This window comes from Podarcis tiliguerta (assembly GCF_965153285.1).
Source record: "Podarcis tiliguerta genome assembly, chromosome: 18".
In the NCBI taxonomy this organism is placed as follows: Eukaryota; Metazoa; Chordata; class Lepidosauria; order Squamata; family Lacertidae; genus Podarcis; species Podarcis tiliguerta.
In genome coordinates, this window is record NC_139551.1 from 11,335,740 (window position 1) to 11,359,541 (window position 23,802).

The window sequence follows — 23,802 nt, forward strand, 5'->3', positions numbered from 1 at the left end:
AAGCAAACGTAACATGAGGTATGACTGTACAGTGGTACCTCGGGTTACAGACGCTTCAGGTTACAGACTCCGCTAACCCAGAAATAGTACCTCGGGTTAAGAACTTTGCTTCAGAATGAGAACAGAACTTGCATGGCTGCGGCGTGGCAGCAGCGGGAGGCCCCATTAGCTAAAGTGGTACCTCAGGTTAAGAACAGTTTCAGGTTAAGAATGGACCTCCACAACGAATTAAGTTCTTAACCCAAGGTACCACTGTACTGAGCTTTAAAGACCTAAACGGCCAAAGATTGGAAAATGTTTATTGAATATATGGGGGGAGGGAATTGTGTACACTTGAAAATGTTGGCAGCATTAAGATAAATTCAGCAGTGTAAATAAGTTTTGATGGGTGTAATAATGGAATACTGAATGGTTTAGTTTATGTAAAATATGCAAGGATTTATGACATGCAAAATGAATCAGGGAAAGAGAAGAAGGGGAAGTCACTGGTATTTTAAGGGTGTTTGAATGAATATTCTAAATTGTAAAACAGAAAATGTAATAAAAATTACCGGTGTATAAAAAACCTAAACGGCCTCGGTCCTGTATGCTTGAAGGAGCATCTCTGCCCCCATTGTTCAGCCTGGACACTGAGGTCCAGCACTGAGGGCCTTCTGCCGTACAAATAATAAAAAATTAACTGTTAATACGTTAGCCGTATGCCCTACAGAGCGACTGGTGATCCGGATCACTTTGGCCGACTCTTCCATTTAAAAGACAGCAGGTGCCTCGCTGCTCCTTCGTCGTTCAACCTGATTGCACGTTGTTCTCTCAGTGTTCCTTTGTTCATTCATTTATCTATTTCATAAAATGTACACAACACTTGATTGTAAAAAGAAAAAAAAGGAAAGAAACCTTAAAGTTTAGATAAACCAATAAGGGGAAATGGAGAACAGCGAAGAGCACATGAGAGAGGGCACAGCTGGTCAACTCGGCTGTGACCCGAAGTGCCGCATGCGCTGCAACATTCGGTTGCAGCATCGACTGGATTGTGCTTAATGCCATTGTCAGCCTGCATAATTGAACCTTAAAGAAAAGTCTTCTAAGTGGATATATTATATACTAGAGCTGGGCCAACCCCCTGCAGTGCAGGGATCTTTTGCCCAAAGTGGGACTCGAACCCACAACCCCAAGATTAAGAGTCTCATGCTCTACCAGCAAAGCTGTGTTAGCAACCACATTTTATTATTATATTTATTTATATCCCACCTGCTTCCCAGACAGGGGCTCAAGGTGTCTTACAAATAAAACAGAAGCAGCTAAAAACCTGGAGAGAGAGAAACAATAATTAAAAAGCCATTAAGTCCTAATTAGAATTAAAACTCTGTGTGTGTGTGTGTGTGTGTGTGTGTGTATTATTAAAACATACAGGTAATTAAAATGAAACTAGCATAGCACCAGCTCCCTCATTAAAAACAGTCAGTTCCCCAAAGTCTTCACCCACCAGCGGAAGGAGAGCAAGGAGGGAGCCAGTCTGGCTTCCCCAGGGAGGGAGTTCCTAGGTTGCCTGGGAGGAGCCGCCACCGAGAAGGCCCTGTCTGAGAGTGTGGTGGGACTGGGAGAAGGGCCTCCCCACAAGATCTCGGAGCCTGGGCAGGTTCTTTCTCCAACGTAGCATTTTTATTCCTGCTTTACCCTGGCAGGCGCCTTTTTGTAAAAAGCGGTTTGGTTTTTCGTTCGAAATTCAGAGGAGTGTGAATCTCAAAGGGCAGCTGTGCTTCATTGGGCGCGTTGTTTTGGAAGGTACAGATCGGCTAGATTCGGGTTCAAATGCCAACGGAATTGGATTTCCCCAGTGTCCCGGGTCTGGCAGGAGACCCATCCTTGATTGATCGCTGTTGCTAAAGATTCCGACTGCACCTTGGGAAGAACTTCCTAGTGGTGAGAGCCTCCAGCAGGGGGTTAAGCTAGATGACCCCTGGGGGTCCCTCCCAACTCTACAGTTCTATGATTCTATTGGAAAATTCTATTGGAAACTTAAACAAGCACTTTTCCCAATGTTTGAGGTCTGGAGAGGAGAACGGGGGTGGGCTTCCCTGCAGGAATGTTTCCAGAGTTCTCTGTTACCAAACTGAGGGTCCCGTGCGTATTTTTCTGGGAATTTTTTTTTTTTTAAATTACCTTTTGGCGCCCTGTGTGGGTGGTGACCTAAACGTCCGCTGTCGTGGGAACGGCGTCACTGCTTCCTCCCATCTACTTAAAATTAGTTCTGATTGGCTATATTTAGTCCCCAGCGCTCAATAAGACAGAAGAGGACTTCTTTTAAAAGCAGTGATTCGGAACCCACCGCCGGAAATGGAGCTGTTTGATTTGCAACAGATTTGTATATTTCAGGTCATGGAATTGTAGACCTGGACTGGATACCCAGGGCTCATCTAGTCCAGCCCCCCGCGATGCGGGAATGACACCCAAGGGAGAGATGTTGTGTGCCAGTTGCCCTGAGGTGCTGTGTTTCTACTTCCGATGAGTTCCCCCCACTTTGGCGATCATGGAAGAAGAAAAGTCACTCACCCCCTGCTGTGGTACAGACCCTTCTTGTCACCCTAAGGCTGTACCAGGACACAACAGATGTTTGTTTGTTTGTGATACTCTTGATGTTTATTTTCTTTCTAATTGCTTTGCTCATTTGCTGCCTTGGGTCAGCTTTGGGAGGAAGGGAAAGAGAGAAATTTAAAATAATAATTTTCAGATTTTGCAAAGGCTCCACCACAAATGCTGCAAGAGGGGCTGTTAACTGCAAGTCAGGAAAAAACACACCCTTTATTCAAGGTTTATAACTGCTACGTGTCAGGCCCTGAGTGCAGATCTCCACAGGCAGGGCTAGAGGACAACGATCAGAAGTCTAGGTGGCAGCTGCAGAGATGTTCTGCTGAAAGAATCACAACAGATAAAGGAAAGCAATTTTCCACACAGTCAGCGTTAAACTGTGGAACTTACTGCTGCAGGAAGCAGCGACAGCCAACTTGGTTGGCTTTTAAGGAGGATTGGGCTAATACATGGAGGAGACAGCTATTGATGGCTACTAGCCACAGTGGTGATGGTCTGTCTTCAGCCAGTCTCTTTGCATGTTCCTATGGAACCTCCCAGTCCAGGGGCAGTCTATCTGGCTCCCCAGGTTCTTTGGGGTATTTGGCCACTGCGAGAACAGGATGCTGGGCTGGGTGGGCCATTGGCCTGATCCAACGGGCTCTTCTTACGTTATTTTAATGCTCTGACAAACGGCCCTGCCCCATGAGCTTTTAAAGGCAAAATGCCACCCCACGCTTTCCGTTTTCACTAAAAGTCCGCTTTTGGGGAAGGAAGTGTCTTTGGAAGAAGTCCATGTTAAATTGGGCAACCTGATTTTGCAGTACGTGATTGAAACTTGCAAAAAAAAACCCCAAAGGCAATCTGGAAGTTCCCTCTTTATTAGGGCTGGGCAGTATCCAGTAACATCATGATATCTCAGCAGCTTAAATACCTCCATATACTGAGAAAACACAATGTCTGGACTGCATCTCGGCTGCTTCTTCCTCCCTATCTCAAATTGTCTGAAACCGGCATCTCGATCTGAACGCCATATTGGTTTCAGACAATTTGTCAATATATCAAAATGTAAAATCATACATTTTTATTTTCTTTACCCTACAAAGCTGCCTCCATCTGCCCCGAATTGCAATGGGCCGGAAAAAGATCCAGATAAGTCGGATTTTGGACCAAAGGAATCGGCAGGTAAGCACTTTTTAAAAAACAAAAGCCAAAAACAGTCTCTGTGGAGACTGGACCAAGGAGAGGAAGCCTCAGGCACATGGTCTGAATGTGGGCCCCCAAAGCTCTCTGCCCGGCCCTCATGAATCTCCTTAGGCCACACCTCCTCCCATGGCCACACCCCCTCTCCCAGCAGGGCTTCTTCAGCTGCAGCTCCTGCATTGTGTGGGGTTGGGATGGATGACCCCTGGGTGCCCCTTCCGACTCTGCGGTTCCCCTTCCACTCTCCCCTTCCAGGTCACGTTCACCAAGAGGAAGTTTGGGCTCATGAAGAAGGCGTATGAGCTCAGCGTCCTGTGCGACTGCGAGATCGCCCTCATCATCTTCAACAGCGCCAACCGGCTCTTCCAGTACGCCAGCACGGACATGGACAAAGTGCTTCTCAAATACACAGAGTATAGCGAGCCCCATGAAAGCCGGACCAACGCCGACATCCTGGAGGTAAAATGCAAGTTTGTCTATTCGCTTTTCATGGAATCCTAGAATTGCAGAGCTGCAAGGGCCCCCCAAGGGTCATCTAGTCCAACCCCCTGCAACGCAGGAATTTGAAAGGTGTTCTAAATGTTTTTCTGCCATTGTGTTTTAATGCTGTAGCCCACCCTGCGTGCTGTGTTCACTAACACCATCCACTTCAGTGCACCCTTTCCCCCGAAATATATGCATTTTTGCATTGGTTGCAAGATCTCAAGGGGTGGCTGCGTTTTGGGTTTTTGTACCATACCGGAAAGGCCAAATTTGGTAGGTTTCGGCTTTAAATGCAAACTGAACCGCTCACATTCCCTAGACTTAATGGAGAGAACAAACGGAGATATTGGAACGTTGCCAAACAGCGACGTTCTGGGACCTTTTCCCTTTATATCTCTTTGCATTTAATATATTATGTTATAACCTTGGAGGTCAGTTGGATGGGCCCCTTCCTAATTACTTAAGCCTGCATTGATTAAGGCACTGCAAAAAATCAAATAAAAGCAACATCATTCATTGCATTCTATTGTTACGGTAAAATCTGGGTGCGAGGCTGCTCTGCCACCCAGCTCGTCGGACTAAGTCCGCGGGTCCCTGTGGAGGAAAATGAGTTCAGCCGGAGACAGGAGCAAGCTGCCGAAGATCCAAGTTTATTGCGCAACAGGTTCAAGGCGAGATTGAACAGCGAGAAAGGGGTGACATGAACTTTTGAAACTTCCCTCCATGTCCCAGAATACAGTGCAAAATACTGTACAGTGCAAAATACATCCCAGTTACATCATGAATACATTAAGAAGAGGTTGGGTTACACAGGATTAACATATGGAGGAGGGAGGGGGGAATATGCAGAGCTGGAGATATGCGTAGATAAGCGCATCCTGAGTACCGGTGATGAGAAAACAATGGTCCATGTATGCATAGTCTGCCACCTGGCATTGCCCAGAGGAAAGGCTTGGCAGAGTGATTTGACAGGATTAGGGTCTTGACACCTTGCTTGAGGGATTATGGAGGACAGGGAAGGTGTCATGGAGTCCTAGAGAAATTGAGCAAATTGGCACGTTGATTTTCTATGAATTTTATAGATTTTAGTCCCTTTTGACATTGACAATTGGAAATAAATGGATATATTGTAGCGAAGAAGGAGGTGAAGAAGACATGCCCCCCCCCCTCCGTATCACTATCGAGATACTTTTCCTGTTCTTGCTGTCTTATCCTTCTTGCACATTTGTGGGATGTGAACATCGTTTGCAGTTGGGGTCAGTATTGTTTATCGGGGGGGGGGATTGTTGCTGATTGTTTGCCCCCCAACCCCCAAACTCCTTCTCTGTCGCCTGCACTCCGTAGACCCTGAAAAGGAAGGGCTTGGGTATTGAAGGTCCGGACCTGGACCTGGAAGAAGCTCTGGAGCCAGCGAGGAAATTGAGGCGACTCGGCGAGGGTGTGGACCTCACTCTGGCCCAGCCCAAGCTCTGTGTGAGTAACAGCTTTTAGGGAGAGAATGAGCACAGGATTCAGACCATTGATATTGCCTGCACTATCAGCTGCCTTCTGGGTTTCGGGCAACAGGCAATTCCAGCTCTGCTTGGAAATATTTATTTTAAAGCATTTCTGAACCACTACATGCTTTAAATACTAGGTGCTAAGTTATACTCAGAGTAGAGCCCTTGAAATCAATAGACTCCTGTTCATCATTTGCTTCATTTTACTCTATTCCCCATCACGCATAAACCACTTGATTGTAAAGACAAACTCTAAGCAGTTTACAAAAGCAAAGCGAAACATTAAAATGACCCCAAGCAAGAGGCTTTTAAACTCAGGGTCAAAAAAGGAGCTCGGAATGGGCCAATATATATGTGGACTGGAGCAAGTGGCTTTTCTTCTTTAAGTCTTCAAAGTTCTTAACCAAGCTCAAGGTTCTCCTCTGAACCAGCCAGATGTGTAACTGAGAATCAATCACAGCCAGTGCATTATTTGAAAAATAAGGGGGTTGGACTCGATGGCCCTTGTGGTCTCTTCCAACTCTATGATTCTATGATCTGGCCCCAAAATGGCAAGTAGACTTTCTGTTTTCACGACTGCAACCTTGCTTTGAGGAGTCATTTGGCACTTAGCTTATATATCTGAGTTTCTAACAGTGCATGCAACAGTATTTATGGGTTTGTGAAAGCTGGACCATGCCTGGCTCCTTAAACCCAGAGCGCAGACTTCCTTGGCCTCCAGAGCTGGCTGGTTGCAGGTGTCCAGATATTCCCCGGGTTCCGAGTTCAAGAGGCAGCCACAATTCTCAGCACCACACCTTTCCTTGGCTAAAGCTCTTTGTTGCTCCATCTTCCTTTCAGTCTGCTCCTTCCTTCTCCAGCCTGGAAGGGGGGTCGATGAGGACTCCCCCCTCTGGGAGCGAAGGTGGGGCGGGCGGCCCCCGGGAGTCCCCTCACCAGCAGAGCCACCTGCCAGCCCTCCCTAAGCACGCCACCCCTCCAGTGCGGTCTCCAACGCCCCTGGGAGCAGGTATGTTGCGACCGCAGCAAGAGACCTTCATGGGCTGGGATTGGGGTCTGGGGCGGGTGCTTCCGAAACTCACCTGGGCGCACCAGGACCTGGGTTCGAATTCTCAGTCAACCATGAATCTCACGGGTTGGTTGGTTGTTGTTGGGATTGAAGGAAGGAGAGAACCATGTAAAGGGGGGATATGAATGCAATAAACCGACAAACAAACATTTCTAAATGTTTTAAATAGCTGTTCAACTGTTTTCACTAATGGTCTTGCTCTTTTTGTTTTGCACACTGCTTCAAGTTGCTGGGTTTTTTTATTTTTATTTTATTCTGTGAACTACCCTGAGATCTTTTGATGAAGGGCAATATGTTGTTGTTGTTGTTGTTGTTGTTGTTTTTAGTTACCGTATTTTTTGCACCATAACACTCACTTTTTTTCTCCCAGAAAGTAAGGGGAAATGTCTCTGCGTGTTATGGAGGGAATGCCTACGGGTGGCGGGGGGGGGGGATCTGCTGCAGTCGTGAGCAGAGGATCCATGGTTCCCCTTCCTTCCCTCCTCCGTGGCTCGCTTTGAAATGGAGAAGAGCCGCTGAGTGGCAAGGAGAGAGGGACAGAGAGCCTGCTTCTTTAAAGGAGCAAAGCGGGAGACGAGAGGAGACACTTACATGAGTGTAAGTGGCTCCTGTCCAGTTGGTTCCTTTAAAGCAAGCAGGCTCTCTGTCCCTCTCTCCTCCCCACTCAGCTCGCTAAATAGCAGCAAAGTTTTTCAGCTTGCTAAGCTGGGGGTGAGCGGGGAGGAGGGAGAAAAGCAGAGCCTGCTTGCTTCAAAGGAGCAAAGTGGGAGAGGAGAGGAGCCTTCTCCCCTTATACCCCTCTTCTTCATTATTAACAGCATCCTTCTCCACCCACCCCACACGTGTTCCTTCTCCCCTTAAACCCCTCTTCTGCATTATTAGCAGCATCCTTCTCCATCCACCCCACGCGTGCTCCTTGTCCCTTGAGTGCTTTTCCTTCCCTCCCCACTTAAAACGTGGTTACAAAGCATGGATCCACATGGATCCTCAGGATTTTTGCACTGGGTCACCCCAAATTCACCATCAGATCACATAGCATGTCCATGGCTACATCTTGCACCAAAAAAATCACGCACCCACTGTTGCCTGGGGCCGCAGTGGTGCAAAAACGTGGTTACAAAGCATGGATCCTCAGGATTTTTGCATTGGGCTACTCCAAACTCACTGTCAGATCATGTGTCTGTGGCCACAGCATGAACCACAAAAATCATACATCCACTGTTTCGTTTAGAATATTTTTTTTCTTGTTTTCCTCCTCTAAAAACTATGTGCGTGTTATGGTCGGGTGCGTGTTATAGAGCGAAAAATACGGTAATTAAAATCAAGCAGCATATAAATTCCATGAGATAAAAAAAAAGAATGTGGCTCATGTGCTTTGATTTGTTATTACAGTCATACCTCAGGTTACAGACGCTTCAGGTTGCGTTTTTTCAGGTTACGGACCACCGAAACCTGGAAGTACTGGAACGAGTTACTTCCGGGTTTGGGCGGTTGCGTATGTGCAGAAGCACCGAATCGCAACCCGCGTGTGTGCAGACGCACGGCTGCGGTTTGTGAACTCTGCAGGTTGCAAACATTGCATCCCGCACGGATCATGTTCACAACCCGAGCATCCACTGTATTATTATTTTAGCTAATTTTAATTATTTCCCCCCAATATTTTAAATTGTTGTTCTTCCTAGTCTTTTCTTATTTTTTTTGTAAACTGTTCATTTAGAAATAAATTAAAAAATTGTCCAGTAGCACCTTAGAGACCAACTAAGTTTGTTCTGAGTATAAGCTTTTGTGTGCATGCACACTTCTTCAGATACACATGCTCATTTAGAGTTCCTTTCCACAACCAAGCGGTATATGAGCTTTACGAAATAAATAAAAAATGAAGCATGAAGGTTCTTGGGATTGGGAGCCCCTCACCTGTCTGCTTTTCTGCCCCTCCAGGAATGGGCTACCCTATCTTCTCCCACGGCAACCTGGGCCGGGCGTTGTCCAGCAAGCCCCCTCCTCCGCTTTACCTGGGGGCCGACCCCCGTCGAGGGGAAGGAGCCCTGTCTGCTGGCAGGAGCCACGTGGTGTCGGCCGTGAGTAGATCGTGGCTCGTGAAGCCCCCGTCTCCTGGGTGGGGCGCTTTCTGGGGGTGCCAAGGTTGGGCATCTGCCTGCAGTGGGGTGGGGGAGAGGCAAGATAAGAATAATAGAATTGTAGACTTGGGAGGGACCCTCTGTTGAAAATCCCCAAGCAGAGTCCACAACCTCCCAAGTGTGTGTTGTGCTGTTGAACAGCTCTTACTAAACAATTAAACCCCTGTGTTGCAAACAATTATCAGTAATATCCAAGGCAACACCAAGTACAACAATGCAATATCAATATAAACTATTTATATAATCTACCCAGAACATTGAACAATATGAAAAACCAAATAAACAGAAATCTTATAAATCTTTGAAAGTCACAAAATGTGTACCCTTGAAAACGTAGAACCAAATAAACCGAAGTCTTATAAGTCTCTGAAAGTCTTTGTAGACTATGCAAGTCTCTGAAAGAAGTAATGGGTCAGATTCTTATCTGATGAAAACAAGCCGTAAAGCTTTGTTTTATGTTATCCAATGCTGCCACAGTGGTCCACAAACAGAGGTGGTGAACAGTGATTCCGGACATACCCACTGTTTTGTAGAATTCTTCTTCAGCACAGCAGAAGGGTACAGAAATGCTTCGTAAACCCATCTCTATGGTGAATGGATATATATATCTATGGAACAGTGGTCACAAAGTTATGTAACCACTGAATCTCCTTTCATGTAACTTGAAGCCATGGGTTCGAGTCCTCCCCTCCAGAGCAGGAGAAAACAAGCTTGCTCCCTCTTCTCAGTCTCCTCTTTCCCAGGCTAAACGTACCCAGCTCCTTCAACTGTTCCTCATCAGGCTTGGTTTCAACCCTTGATCATCTTGGTTGCCCTCCTCTGCACACCTTCCAGCTTGTCAACATCCTTCTTAAACTGACCTGCCCAGAACTGGACACAGGACTCCAGGTGGGGTCTGACCAGGGCAGAAGAGAACAGGGCTGTTACTTCCCTTAATCTGGTCACTAGATTTCTGTGGATGCCTCACCCTTTTGACAAGTGCAAACTCTTACATTTGTTCCTATTGATAAGCAAGGGGGCCACCACCTAATGAGTGCAGCCATTCGACATTTTCCACCTAGCCTCGCATTGTGTACACTAAGCTGCCTGTCCTCATGATTCCACACTGCACGGGGTCAGACTAGATGACCCTCGGGTCCCTTCCAGCTCTACGGTTCTAGGGCCCTCATATTTACAAGACCGCCTCTCCTGGTCTGACCCGCAGAGGACCTTAAGGTCCATGAATAATCATAGTTTAGAGGTCCCGGGCCCTAAGGAAGTCAGACTATCCTCCACCAGGGCCAGGGCCTTTTCAGTGATGGCTCCAACGTGGTGGAATACTCTGTCCCAGGAGACCAGGGCCCTGCAGGATTTAACTTCCTTCTGCCGGGCCTGTAAGACACAGCTATTCCGCCTGGCTTTCAATTTGAACTTAGCCTGATCTTTTAATCCCCTTCCTTCCCTCCCCTTTTTATGAAGATTCCCCGCTCTGGGATCCCACAGCTATTTCTCCCCTGGTCTCCTCGCTGGCCCAAATAGGAATAATTTAGCCAGCTAGCCCTGGTGATCATCTAATGTTTATTGGATGGATTTCCCCCCTAAATTGATTTTTGAATTCTGAATTTATTGTTGTTCACATTTTATACTGTTTTTTGTTGCATCAATTAAGTCTTTTAAATTTGTTGTTAGCCGCCCTGAGCCTGGTTTTCTGAACCAGGAAGGGCGGGGTATAAATAATTTATTATTATTATTATTATTACTACTGATTTAATCTGAACCTAGGAAATTGTGTGCTGGTGTTTCAGGCAGGGGGTGTTCCCAGCCCTGCCTGGAAGGGCATGTTCCACCCAACTCTTCTATGGTCCTTTCCCCAGTGGGGGACTTTGGTCTAACATTTCAGTGGTGCTCTGTGAGAGGCCCTGCTCCAACTTTGACTGGCGTGACCACTGAGTGGCCCACCCCTGTGACCCTGGATTATCTCCCCGCACAGCGTTCCTTGTACCCTGGACTTCAGAGCACGAGTCCCGCCTTGTCTGCAGGAAGCACCTGTCTCCCAGGGCACGGGCTGCCGGGCTACTACTCCCTCTCCTCTAGCCACCCAGGTAGGCTTTTGGTCAGCCAATCAGCTGTCATCTTGCTGAGGGCACTAGGGTGGGAACTGTGGAACTCCTGTCCTCAAGCTCAGACCCCTAGTGAACTTCTGGGAACTGTAGTTTGCCACCTCCTTCCTGAGCCCTGTTGGAGTGCACAGCAGAGTAAGCCGCCTTAAATCTCTCACCCAGCTAGCTCAGTATTGCTGACACAGACTGGCAGCGTCTCTCTGGGGTTTCAGACCTTCCCTGCCTCACCTGAAGAGACTGCCGGAAACAGAGCCCAGGACTCTGTGTGCAAAGCGACTGAACGGCAACTCTTCCCTTAAAAGTTCCCAGGGCTCATTGTTCTAAATCATGGGGAGGCAACCTAAGGCCCAGGGGCCTGATCCGGCCCAATCGCATTCTAAATCCGGGCCACGGACAGTCCGGGAATCAGTGTGTTTTTACATGAGTAGAATGTGTCCTTTTGTTTAAAATGCATCTCTGGGTTATTTGTGGGGCATAGGAATTTGTTCATATTTCCCCCCAAAAAATATATTCCAGCCCCCCACAAGGTCTGCGGGACGGTGGACTGGCCCCCTGCTGAAAAAGTTTACTGACCCCTGTTCTAAATAAAGACTGGAACAGAGGAAGAGGGAGAGGAAGGAAGGAAGATTCACAGCCAATTTGGAGAAAGGGGTTGGCCTGTAATTGTGGATATAATGGAGAAAACTCTATTCCAAAAGTTTTTAACGTGAGGGAAGCCCCACCAAACATGAATAAATGAACTCAACTTTCCTCAGCCCTCCCAACATAAAGGGGAAAGGGAGGGATTAATTTTTGCCGGCCTGACTGCTAATGACCAAAATCAAGATCTTTTTTTACCAGCCACTCAATATTCTCCGTGGAGGGGCTGCGTTACGTAATACGCTTGAATGTTGAATGTGTTAAGTGTATGTCTAGAGTCAGTGGATAAAACAAACACCATTAGATGTTCTGCTGGATGCATGTTTAATCGTTATTGGATTTGGACTTGTTTAAAAACCAGTAACAGACCCTCCAAGTGTCCCTGTTTTCCAGGGACGGTCCCGGATTTACAGAAGCCATCGCGGTTTCTGATTTGATCCTGGAATGTCCCACTTTTCCTTAGGACGTCCCTATTTCCAATGGCAAAATGTTGGCGGCAATCGTAGGATGTCCCTGTTTTCCTCAGAGAAATGTTGGTGGGCATGGAATAGGGCACCTGTATTTTCATCAGATAAATGTTGGAGAATGTCCCTATTTTAATTGGATAAATGTTGGGGTGTATGCAATAAAAATTGGGTTTTGTTTTTTTTAAAAAAAAGATTTCAGAGCAGATAATAGGAAGAGCCTTATTCGCACATTTCATAGTTAAACTGTGGAACTCCCTGCCACAGGAGGCAGTGATGGGCACCAAGCTGGATGGCTTTAAAAGAGGATTGGGCAGATTCATGGATGGGGAGAGAGCTAGGTAAAGGTAAAGGGACCCCTGACCATTAGGTCCAGTCGTGACCGACTCTGGGGTTGCGGCGCTCATCTCGCTTTATTGGCTGAGGGAGCCGGCATACAGCTTCCGGGTCATGTGGCCAGCATGACTAAGCCGCTTCTGGCAAACCAGAGCAGCGCATGGAAACGCCGTTTACCTTCCGCCGGGGCGGTACCTATTTATCTACTTGCACTTTGACGTGCTTTCGAACTGCTAGGTTGGCAGGAGCAGGGACAGAACAACGGGAGCTCACCCCGTCACGGGGATTCGAACCGCCGACCTTCTGATCGGCATGTCCTAGGCTGTGTGGTTTAACCCACAGCACCACCCGTGTCCCAGGGGAGAGAGATACTGAGAGCTAATAGCCACAATGGCAATGCTCTACCCCCGCGGCAGTGATGCTTCCAAACCCCAGTTGCTGGAAACCTCAAAGGAGAATACTCTGGTGCTCAAGCCCCGGTTTTCCTTTGGAGGCTCTGGCTGGCTGCTGTGAGGACAGGGTGCTGGGGCACTTCTGGTTGAAATTGAAATTGAATTGAAATACCTTATTGTCACTTCTACAACTTGTCTAAAGTGAGATTCACGAGCACCCCCCACTCAGCTCTCTTAGTCTTAATTCCCCCCGTTTACTGACACACACACACCAAACCCCAAAGTCAGTTGCCCTGTTGTGATCTTTTAGGGATAGAAGCTGTTCTTCACCCTGTTGGTGCGACTAATCGTGCTTCTATATCTTCTGCCCGAGGGCAGGAGATCAAGAAAGTGCCGGCCAGGGTGTGAATCATCCCTGAGAATTTTCCTCACTCTCCTGAGGCAACGTTCTTCCGCTATTTTATCCAGCGGATTCACGGGACAGCCCATAATATCTTGTGCTGTATTCACCACCCTCTGTAGGCACTTCCTATCAGATGTTGTCAAACCAGCATCCCACACTGTGATGCAGTAGGAAAGGACACTTTCTATTGTTGACCGGTAGAAGATCATCGAATGTTGATTGACATCCTTCTGGTGGTCTTAAGGAGAGAAAGGCAGGGGTGCGCCTGCAGCAGCAGCCCACAGCCCGAAATATTACCCCCTCTGCTAGCCCACAGGAGAGTTCATGTCCCAGCTGAGATCACAGCTGCTTCCATCTCCAGAGATCCTCAGATCCTCACGGTCTTCTTCTTTCCCAAACATCTGTCCTGCAGAGTTCGCCCCTGGGGATGGACCTTCTTCGCACGCCTTCGGCCTGCAGGCGAGTGCAGGGTCCACTTGGCCGCACCGAGAGATGTCTGTTGCCTCCCACCCAGCGCTGGGGTAAGAGAGAACTGGGGACTGGGTGGGGGGTCCTCAGCCTGGGAGAAAGGGCCTAGGCAGCGACCTACAACTTCCAAACATGCCTGGAAGTGTGAGTGTGTGTAACAGAGATACCCATATAAGCCGTGGGGTTATAGCCTGCTGAAGAGTCATTTACAGTGGTGCCTCGCAAGACGAAAAGAATCCGTTCCACGAGTCTCTTCATCTTGCGGTTTTTTTCGTCTTGCGAAGCAAGCCCATTAGCGGATTAGCGCTATTAGCGGTTTAGCGGCTATTAGCGGCTATTAAAGGCTTAAGGGATTAGCGGATTAGCTGCTAAAAGGCTATTAGCAGCTATTAAAGGTTTAAGGGATTAGCGGATTAGCTGCTAAAAGGCTATTAGCGGCTTAGATCAGCTGATAAACGGCTTAGATCAGCTGCTAAGCGGCTTAGCGATCAGCTGTTAAGCGGCTTAGGGGCTTGGGGAAAAGGGGGTGGGGAGCGGGGAAAAAACCCCAGGAATCGCAAGACATTTTCGTCTTGCGAAGCAAGCCCATAGCAAATTCGTTTTGCGAAGCACCTCCAAAACGGAAAACCCTTTCGTCTAGCGGGTTTTCCGTCTTGCGAGGCATTCGTCTTGCAGGGCACCACTGTACTTCATTCATTTATTGAAGATATTTATACATACTGCTACTCATAACAAGAAATCAGAGTGCCGCCCTCGGCGATGTGTTTTTAAATTTCCTTTTTGTAACGTATATAAAGCAGAGAGAACGATGACAACAGCAAACAAAAATCAAGAGGGTGAAGGCAAACGTAAAGGATATTAGTGTTGACTGATCATAGAATTATCAAGTTGGAAGGGACCCCCAGGGGCCATCTAGTCCAACCCCACTAGGCTCTGATGACCATTGGGTCATAAGAGGGCACACAACTGTTTGTATGTTTCTCCTATTTACTGTTAATGAGACAGGAGTAGTGTTCATTTGAGTTACAATGTCCTGGTAAATGGATGTTCAGCCAGCCTAGGTCAGAAACAAGGAGGTGTAAAAAGTGGGACCTGCAAGTCAATGTTGCTGTTCAGGGTGCCAGCCAGCCATGCTTTTCCCCAGGATAATTCCTCCATGGTATTTCGTTGTGCCAAGCCACCCCTACCCTAACAGATGCTCAGTGTTCTGTAGTAGCTTCATTGGGCTTTTGCGAGAAAAAGGCTTTTTTTTTTTTTCTTCTGCAGACCCCAAGACTGCTTGATACCTCTGTGTTTTGGTGTTGCATTGGTTTGAAGTTAGTGTATAGGATTACAGTATTTATCCTTTGGAAGCATGGTCCAGTTACTCTCCATCACTGGCGGAGGAAGGGGGGGGCAGTCTGCCATGGGTGCCATCAGTGAGTGGGGTGACGAAATGCAATTCACCGCCGCCTGTGTAACCAATCAGGGTGGAGTTGCATCGTGACGCGCCCCCTTCCCAGTGATTGGCCAGGCTCCCCTGCCCGTCCAGTCCATGTCCCGCCCTTGGGGGGGCCCTGCCTTGCCCCATGAGCAGAAATATCCAAGGCACTCTCTGCAAAACCAAATAAACAGAAATCTTATCAATCTATGGAAGTCACAGTGTTGGACGTCATAAAAAACAAAGCTTTATAGCTTGTTTTCACCAGAACAGAATCTGACTCGTTGCTTCTTTCAGAGACTTGCGTAAGTCTACAAAGACTTTCAGAGACTTATTATAAGACTTATGTTTATTTGGTTCTCTGTTTTCAAGAGAATCCACCAAGAGTCCACCTTTTGTGACTTTCATAGATTTAGAAGATTTGGTTTTGCACAGAGTGCATATTTAGTTTATATTGACATCGCATTGTTGTATTTGGTCATCGTGTTGCCTTGGATATTATTGACGATTGTTTGCAACACGGGGGTTTAATTCTTTGGTTACTTATTGCCTCATGAGCAGCAGCACATCTTCAAGCGCAGCCACACACACACACACACACACACACACACACACTGGGGGGGGGGGAGACATTCCCCCCCCCCCCGTGATTCCCAAGCCTTCCCCAAGCCGCCGGGGTAAGGGGGGGGGAGCTGTGCTTCTTTGACTCATGGTCTAGTTGTACATTTTCCAAGAAAAAAACTTTTCAGAAATTCACCGAAGTTTCCAGGTGGACTATTTCCCATAGGAGAAACAGATACAGAGTTATCAGCACAACTTGCTCCCCCCCCCCTTCTTTATTTTTTTCGGTTCTAGCAGACATGTTTACACAAAATTCCCCTTTTAAGTTAGTGATTCATACTTCCTGCAATAAACTATTTTAAGGAGCCGCTTTGGCAAATAATGGAATGCAACAACCAATAATAATAATAAAAACAAAGCCAAATATATACCACAATCACAGCTGATTTTCAAACCAACACATTTCACCAAAATTGGGAGATGAAAAGGAAAAAAATCCACCAAGTCGTCATTTTCTCAGTGCTTCAAAAAGTGACCTATCTTCACCATCCCTTTTCAAGTCTGTGCAGGTGCCAGAACGAGTTGTCTTGCTAGAGAACAGAGAGCCAGATTTACATGCTCCGCAGCCCCTGGATCGAGGACTCTAATGTCTTGAAGTCCCAGATGGTCATTGCTCCATCAATACCAGTGGTGCAGAACTTGCGGCAATCTCGTTGTCCACCTCATAAATAGACACTTGGGTGATGCTGTTCTGATGCAGCGTCTCCAGAGTAGTGTTGAGATCCTCCTTAGTGGCTCTCTTGTCCATGTTGCGGAAACGTTCCATGGCCGAAATATTGTGTTGTACGCTCTGCTTGGGAATGTCCAGCTTGGAGACAAAGGTGAAGGTACCACGGTCGTCACAGTTGAAGAGCATCGGGCAGCAATCATGGCCAGCAGCAACCCCACTGTTCTCCGAGATGAACGACACACTCAGCAATGGGAGGAATTCTGTTTTCAGTTGCGAGATCATCATGTTTTTGGAGGCATCTGCAACCGACACAGTGCTATCATGGCTGACCCAGGCCAGGCGGTTGCCACTGGCGGAAAAACTGACGCTGTGGACCCAACCACCATTTCCTGCGCCACCAAATTCAGCCATCAGCTGCCCAAAGGGCATTTTGGATCCCCAGGGTGTGCTGGCTGGTTTCTCATCCACTTCCTTAATATAAGCTGAAAACACTCTGCATTTGAAGTCACAGGATCCAGCTGCAAGCAAAACATTGTTGGGGTGCCAATCCAGGCTAAGGACAGTGGAGCGAATGGGCTTCTTAATGTGCTTGCTCACCCACCAGTCATTTTCAGACTCAAAGTAGCACCCAGAGATGAGTCGAGCGCCACTTCCAACAGCAAATTTGTTCTCCAAAGGAGACCACTTCACAAAGGCGGCTGCTCGGTTGATCCTCAGAATCACCAGTGTTGGCTTCCACACTCCATCCTTCTGACTCCAGACGTAAGCGTTACGGTCAGCACCACAAGTGACAATGCGGTCGCTCTTGGGGGCCCAGTCAATGCCTGTGATGTGTCCATTGTGCTCTTTGAGCTCATGACCTTTCACCCACTGGTTCCCACTCTTCTTATAGATGTGAACTTTATGATTATTAGGGCTAATGGCAATCTGAGTTCGGTCCCTGTTCCAGGCGTGACAGGTTATTGGCTCTAGTAAGAACTGGTGTAGAGACATTCTGAACAAGGAATGATCTTAAAGCGTCAAGAGGGATGAAGCGTCCGGGCCTGAGGAAAGCGGTGGGGTGCGGGGGCCGGGGGTGGCTTGCGGACTCTGGCCAGCCAACACGACTCCCCTTCGAGCGGCGCTCTCTGAGGGCAGCACGACTGGCCTGTGGGAGAAGAAGACTTGCTTTAGCCCAGGTCTGTCCTCCTTGCCCAAACCTTGAGCACTGCATTCCTTATCAGCCATAGCTCCGCCTTATCCATTTCTGTACTGCTTCCATGTTATTTTGATACCAACTCTCGTAGGAACGCCATGATTTTAAGTCAGAGAGTTGGTCTGGCAGTCTGGAGCAGGGTGTTCTCCCCGCTCCATGCAAATTCTCCCTTCTTCCTCTTACCTGTATTATTTGCGGGGAGGGGGCTTCAGCAGCAGCCACAGCGGTGCAGAAGACATACCCTGCAAGAAAGAAGGAATCCCTGAATGTGTGAATGGTCTGTCACAGACCAAACGACCAGGGACGGGGCTCCAAGAAGTCGTTGCAGGAAGTCCCAGGTGAGCAGAAGGCTCTTGGGCTTGAATCCTGTTTGTGGCCAGGGGCGTACCGATGGGGGGCAGGGGGCAGGCTGCCCCAAGTGCCATCCTGAAGGGGGGTGACATTCTGACGCGCCACCTGCCCACGCCCCCCAAACCCGCAAATCATGAGTGGCAAAGCAATGAAATCCCCCTGTCCCCTTACCTGTGAGGCGAGAGGCCGTTGTCTCGGCTCCGGACCCTCCCAGGATGCGGCGGCTCCCAGGCTGAACCTTCTCCTCGCTGCAAAACAAAGGGAGACATCAGCCAGTGCCCGGTTCCCAGCTACGCGAGCCCCAGTCTGGGGCAGGAGGGTGGGGACCTAGAAAGGGGGCATTTCCTCCTACCTGATCTTATTAACTGCCCCACCCTGAACTCCTCCGTACGGGCGTCTGGGCTCCGTCCCGACCGGCCTGGCACAGAGGCAGCAGCCAAAGTCTCCCCCGGCTCCGGAATCACCCTTGAGGCATTTTTGATGGGGGGAAACCTTGGCTGCTGCTTCTGCGCCAAGTACGGCCAGGAAGGAGCCATGCCCGTACGGGGAACTGACGGAGGGTGAGACAGGCGAGGATCAGGGGCCGGGAACCACCGCGATGGTTTGTTGTTCTTCGTCCCAGGAGCAGGCGCTGGAGCCTCATCCCTGGAGGCGTGGTCCTGTGGAGGAAGCAGAAAGCATCTGCTGAGAAGGGGCTGGGGCGGATGAAAAACTCCTGCCCCATTTTTGATGACCCCCCCAAAGAAGTTCCACAAGGACCCCTTCCTTCTGTCCCAGTACCTGATGTTCGCCACGTCCCTCCAGGGATTTCGCCAGCACAAAGTAGATGTTGGGGAAAGGCTCCCTCCCTGCAAAGGAAATGGAGGAATCAGCAAGCGCCTGGATCCCAGATGATAGCACCAGTCTGGCGCATGAGGGAGGGGGGGCACAGGAAGGAAGCATTCCTAAAATATGGGGCACTCAGTTGGCATTTCCACTTATCTGAAGTGGGAGCCTTTCCCCCCTCGTACGGGCGGGCCTCTCGCCTAAGGAAGAAACAAGTTCTGTTAGTCTGATTGCTTGGAGGAGTTGGAACCAAATAAATATACAGATGATAATATTCATTATTATCACCTCTATACTTAGACATATTTCTGGACATCTTTTTGAGGCAATTTTGTGCCCCACCCCTCACCTGCGCCCCTGGCGGGGGCCCACCTCACCACCCCCTATCTAGGGCCCTGCCTGGACCACAGAGAAACCCTCTCCATAAAACTATAGGGATCTCTAAATCAGGCCTACCTCCTGCACCCCCAAGACCACTGGGAAACACTTCCCCTGCCACACAAGGTCACAACGTACCTCCAGATTTTGCTGGGTTTCCCTGCACCGCTGGGCTGCTGCTGGTTCCCCAAACCACGGCCCTGCAAAGGAAGAAGGACATTGTACTCTCTCGGGAGGCAGAACAAGCACCCCTGCCAGGCTGCCCATGCCCACGTCACCACAGGCTGCCAGCCGGCTCCTGCCTGGGCGCCTGACCCCTGGCTTGGAAGGAGGGGGGCGAGCAGTTGGGGCGAGACGGGACTGCAACCCCCCAACCCAGCCCTGTTTCACTCAGGTCAGCGCCATGACCTCCCTGCACATGTGGGGAATGGATTCCCCATGGAATTAACTTACCACAATCTCCAATGGTTGACTCCAGTTCACTCCAGCCTCCTTCATGGTTTGGTGTCTCAGGAGCCTTTTTTGTCCTAGGAGACAGAAAGGAAAATAAAAAACCGAGGAAGAGGTTACAGGTGGGAAATGTCCGGGAATCCCAAAGTCTAAACTCAGAGACCTAGACTCAGGATCCAGCCTGGATCTCAACCTTTCCCTGTTCCCTCCCTGTGTCCTATTAAAGATTGTAAGCCCCTCGGGGCAGGGACCTTTTGATCAAGGGTCACGCGCAGCGATGGTGCAAAGAAATAATAGGAAAGTAATTTCACCAGGCTCCTGCCCCGCGCAAGCTGAAGCCTGCTAGGCGCCTTTCCCTGAATACTCCAAATCTTCCACATCCTACCATTTCTTTCTTTCTAGGGTTTAGAGGTGTCCCCTACAAATTCAGAACAGTCTTTTGCCAACGCATGATAATAGAGTGAATAAGTTTGGAATAGAGTAGTTGCTTTGGGCTCCTTCATGGATCACTGCCTTGCCATGGCGAAGGGGCTTGAATAACTCAGAGAAGCTATGAGCCATGCCATGCAGGGCCACCCAAGATGGACAGGTTATAGTGGAGAGTTTTGAACAAACGTGATCCACCTGGAGCAGGAACCGGCAAGCCACTCCAATATCCCTGCCAAGAAAACTCCATGGACAAAGACAACAGGCATATAAAAGTTATGACTCTGGAAGATGAGCCCCTCAGGTCGGAAGGCGTCCAACATGCTACTGGGGAAGAGCGGAGGACAAGGACAATTAGATTCAGAGCTGATGAAGCGGCTGAGCCAAAGCCAAAAGGACGCTCAGTTGCGGATATGCATGGAAGCGAAAGGAAAGTCCAATGCTGTAAAGAAAAATATTGCATAGGAACCTGGAATGTAAGAACCATGAACCTGGGTAAGTTGGATGTGGTCAAAAATGAGATGGCAAGAATAAATATTGACATCCTGGGCATCAGTGAACTAAAATGGATGGGAATGGGCGAATTCAGTTCGGATGACCATTGTATCTACTACTGCGGGCAAGAATCCCGTAAAAGAAATGGAGTGGCCCTCATAGTCAACAAAAGAGTGGCGAAAGCTGTACTGGGATGCAATCTCAAAAATGATAGAATGATCTCGATACGAATCCAAGGCAGACCTTTTAACATAACAATAGTCCAAGTTTATGCACCAACTACTGGTGCTGAAGAAACTGAAATTGACCAATTCTATGAAGACTTACAACACCTTCTAGAAATGACACCAAAGAAGGATGTTCTTCTCATTATAGGGGATTGGAATGCTAAAGTAGGGAGTCAAGAGATAAAAGGAACAACTGGCAAGTTTGGCCTTGGAGTTCAAAATGAAGCAGAGCAAAGGCTAATAGAGTTCTGCCAAGAGAACAAGCTGGTCATCACAAACACTCTTTTCCAACAACACAAGAGACGACTCTACACATGAACATCACCAGATGGGCAGCATCGAAATCAGATTGATTATATTCTCTGCAGCCAAAGATGGAGAAGCTCTATACAGTCAGCAAAAACAAGACCTGGAGCTGACTGTGGCTCAGATCATCAGCTTCTTATAGCAAAATTCAAGCTTAAACTGAAGAAAGTAGGAAAAACCACTGGGCCGGTAAGATACAATCTAAATCAAATCCCTTATGAATACACAGTGGAAGTGAGGAACAGGTTCAAGGATTTAGATTTGCTGGACAGAGTGCCTGAAGAACTATGGATGGAGGCTCGTAACATTATACAGGAGGCAGCAACGAAAACCATCCCAATGAAAAGGAAATGCAAGAAAGCAAAGTGGCTGTCCAACGAGGCCTTACAAATAGCGGGGGAGAGAAGGCAAGAAAAATGCGAAGGAGATAGTGAAAGATACAGGAAATTGAATGCAGATTTCCAAAGAATAGCAAGGAGAGACAAGAGTGCCTTCTTAAACGAGCAATGCAAAGAAATAGAGGGAAACAATAGAATGGGAAAAACCAGAGATCTGTTCAAGAAAATGGGAGATATGAAAGGAACATTTCGTTCAAAGATTACCAAGGACAAAAGTGGTAAGAACCAAACAGAAGCAGAAAACATCAAGAAGAGGTGGCAAGAATACACAGAGGAATTATACCAGAAAGAAATGGATGTCTCGTACACCCCAGGTAGTGGGGTTGCTGACCTTGAGCCAGACATCCTGGAGAGTGAAGTCAAATGGGCCTTAGAAAGCACTGCTAATAACAAGGCCAGTGGAAGTGATGATATTCCAGCTGAACTATTTTTAAAAGAAGCTTCTCTTAAGGTTCTACACTCAATATGCCAGCAAGTTTGGAAAACTCAGCAGTGGCCAGAGGATTGGAGAAAATCAGTCTACATCCCAATCCCAAAGAAGGGCAGTGCCAAAGAATGCTCCAACTACCGCACAATTGCACTCATTTCACACGCTAGCAAGGTTATGCTTAAAATTCTACAAGGCAGGCTTAACCAGTATGTGGACTGAGAACTCCCAGAAGTGCAAGCTGGATTTCGAAGGGGCAGAGGAACCAGAGACCAGAGATATGCAGATGACACAACCTTGATGGCAGAAAGTGAGGAGGAATTAAAGAACCTTTTAATGAAGGTGAAAGAGGAGAGCGCAAAATATGGTCTGAAGCTCAACATCAAAAAAACTAAGATCATGGCCACTGGTCCCATCACCTCCTGACAAATAGAAGGGGGAGAAATGGAGGCAGTGAGAGATTTTACTTTCTTGGGCTCCATGATCACTGAAGATGGTGACAGCAGTCACGAAATTAAAAGACGCCTGCTTCTTGGGAGAAAAGTGATGACAAACCTGGACAGCATCTTAAAAAGCAGTGACATCACCTTGCCAACAAAGGTCCATATAGTTCAAGCTATGGTTTTCCCAGTAGTGATGTATGGAAGTGAGAGCTGGACCATAAAGAAGCCGAAAAATGGATGCTTTTGAATTATGGTGCTGGAGGAGACTCTTGAGAGTCTCATGGACTGCAAGAAGATCAAACCTATCCATTCTGAAGGAAATCAGCCCTGAGTGCTCACTGGAAGGACAGATCCTGAAGCTGAGGCTCCAATACTTTGGCCACCTCATGAGAAGAAAAGACTCCCTGGAAAAGACCCTGATGCTGGGAAAGATGGAGGGCACAAGGAGAAGGGGACGACAGAGGACGAGATGGTGGGACAGCATTTTTGAAGCTACAAACATGAGTTTGACCCAACTGCGGGAGGCAGTGGAAGACAGGAGTGCCTGGCGTGCTCTGGTCCAGGGGGTCACGAAGAGTCGGACATGACTGAATGACTAAACAACAACAAGAAGTTGCTTTGGGAGACGATAATCAGGCATAGCCAGTTCTGTGAAGCTTGGAGGTGGGGTGTGAGGCATCTGGGTTTTAGCAGTACAGTGGTATCTTGGGTTAAGAACTTAATTCGTTCTGGAGGTCCGTTCTTAACCTGAAACTGTTCTTAACCTGAGGTACCACTTTAGCTAATGGGACCTCCCGCTGTCGCCGTGCCACCGTTGCGCAATTTCTGTCCTCATCCTGAAGCATCCTGAGGTACCATTTCTGTAGAAGCCAAGCCCTGGCTCCGTGGCTCACCTGAATAAAGGGAATCCTCCTGCCGCCCCCTTCTTTCATCACTGAACCGTCACATCCTGACAGGGATGGTGGCTGTTCTGCTGCTTCTCAGTCCAGCTCAGCTTCAGCCCCCCCCCCCTCGGGCCCCCTTCTAGAACCCACCGCTCTCAACCGACTCTCACCTGCCCCCCCCCTTCAAACTCCCTTTCCAAGCCTCCTTCCATCTTCCGTCTTTATATATCTACATAAAGAGAGAGATGGAGGAGGGAGATAACTATAAATAACGAGAGGCTATCTATCTATCTATTTATTTATTTATTTTCAGGTTTATACATTTCAATAATGTTACAGTCATTTTAACATTTCAAAACTTGACTTCCTTCCCCCTCTTTCTGCCGTTCCTTAAATTTATTTTTTAATATTTCCTGTACATCCAGATTAACTTAAATTTGTTCATTTATTCATCTACTTTAAATATACACTCCTATGAAACTGCAGGTTGTTACAATAATGTTCCTGCCCATGCTCTTATCTGTTTGC

At 48.0% G+C, this 23,802-nt stretch overlaps 3 protein-coding genes across 14 annotated transcripts in view; 1 reads left to right on the top strand and 2 right to left on the bottom strand.

Moving 5' to 3' along the window:
- MEF2B (myocyte enhancer factor 2B) overlaps positions 1-23,802 on the top strand; it is a 43,074-nt gene that overhangs the window by 16,586 nt on the left and 2,686 nt on the right. For 2 of the 3 annotated variants that reach the window (XM_083421773.1, XM_083421772.1), the window contains exons 2-8: positions 3,672-3,750; positions 4,024-4,227; positions 5,596-5,724; positions 6,591-6,759; positions 8,758-8,897; positions 10,927-11,038; positions 13,703-13,811. In XM_083421773.1, the coding sequence (XP_083277899.1) occupies positions 3,697-3,750; positions 4,024-4,227; positions 5,596-5,724; positions 6,591-6,759; positions 8,758-8,897; positions 10,927-11,038; positions 13,703-13,811 (917 nt within the window). In that variant the 5' untranslated portion in view covers positions 3,672-3,696. The remainder of the gene's footprint in view (positions 1-3,671; positions 3,751-4,023; positions 4,228-5,595; positions 5,725-6,590; positions 6,760-8,757; positions 8,898-10,926; positions 11,039-13,702; positions 13,812-23,802) is intronic. The other variant, XM_083421774.1, reaches the window with a different exon arrangement.
- The window catches only part of LOC310668492 (uncharacterized protein), a 150,941-nt gene continuing 143,308 nt past the window's right edge, over positions 16,170-23,802 (bottom strand). For 4 of the 10 annotated variants that reach the window (XM_083421854.1, XM_083421855.1, XM_083421849.1 and 1 more), the window contains 6 exons: positions 19,357-19,418; positions 18,993-19,040; positions 18,796-18,859; positions 18,368-18,674; positions 18,187-18,263; positions 17,623-17,906 (listed from right to left, as the gene is read on the bottom strand). In XM_083421854.1, the coding sequence (XP_083277980.1) occupies positions 17,853-17,906; positions 18,187-18,263; positions 18,368-18,674; positions 18,796-18,859; positions 18,993-19,040; positions 19,357-19,418 (612 nt within the window). In that variant the 3' untranslated portion in view covers positions 17,623-17,852. The other 6 variants (XM_083421853.1, XM_083421852.1, XM_083421851.1 and 3 more) reach the window with 4 other exon arrangements.
- LOC310668480 (actin-related protein 2/3 complex subunit 1A-like) lies at positions 16,175-17,578 on the bottom strand. The gene has a single exon (XM_083421826.1). The coding sequence runs from the start codon at positions 17,460-17,462 to the stop codon at positions 16,407-16,409; it is 1,056 nt and encodes a 351-aa protein (XP_083277952.1). The 5' UTR covers positions 17,463-17,578; the 3' UTR covers positions 16,175-16,406.

What these genes read in the sequence shown, in the direction of transcription:
- LOC310668480 (XM_083421826.1), bottom strand. Translation starts at nt 17,462, where the DNA reads ATGTCTCTACACCAGTTCTTACTAGAGCCAATAACCTGTCACGCCTGG.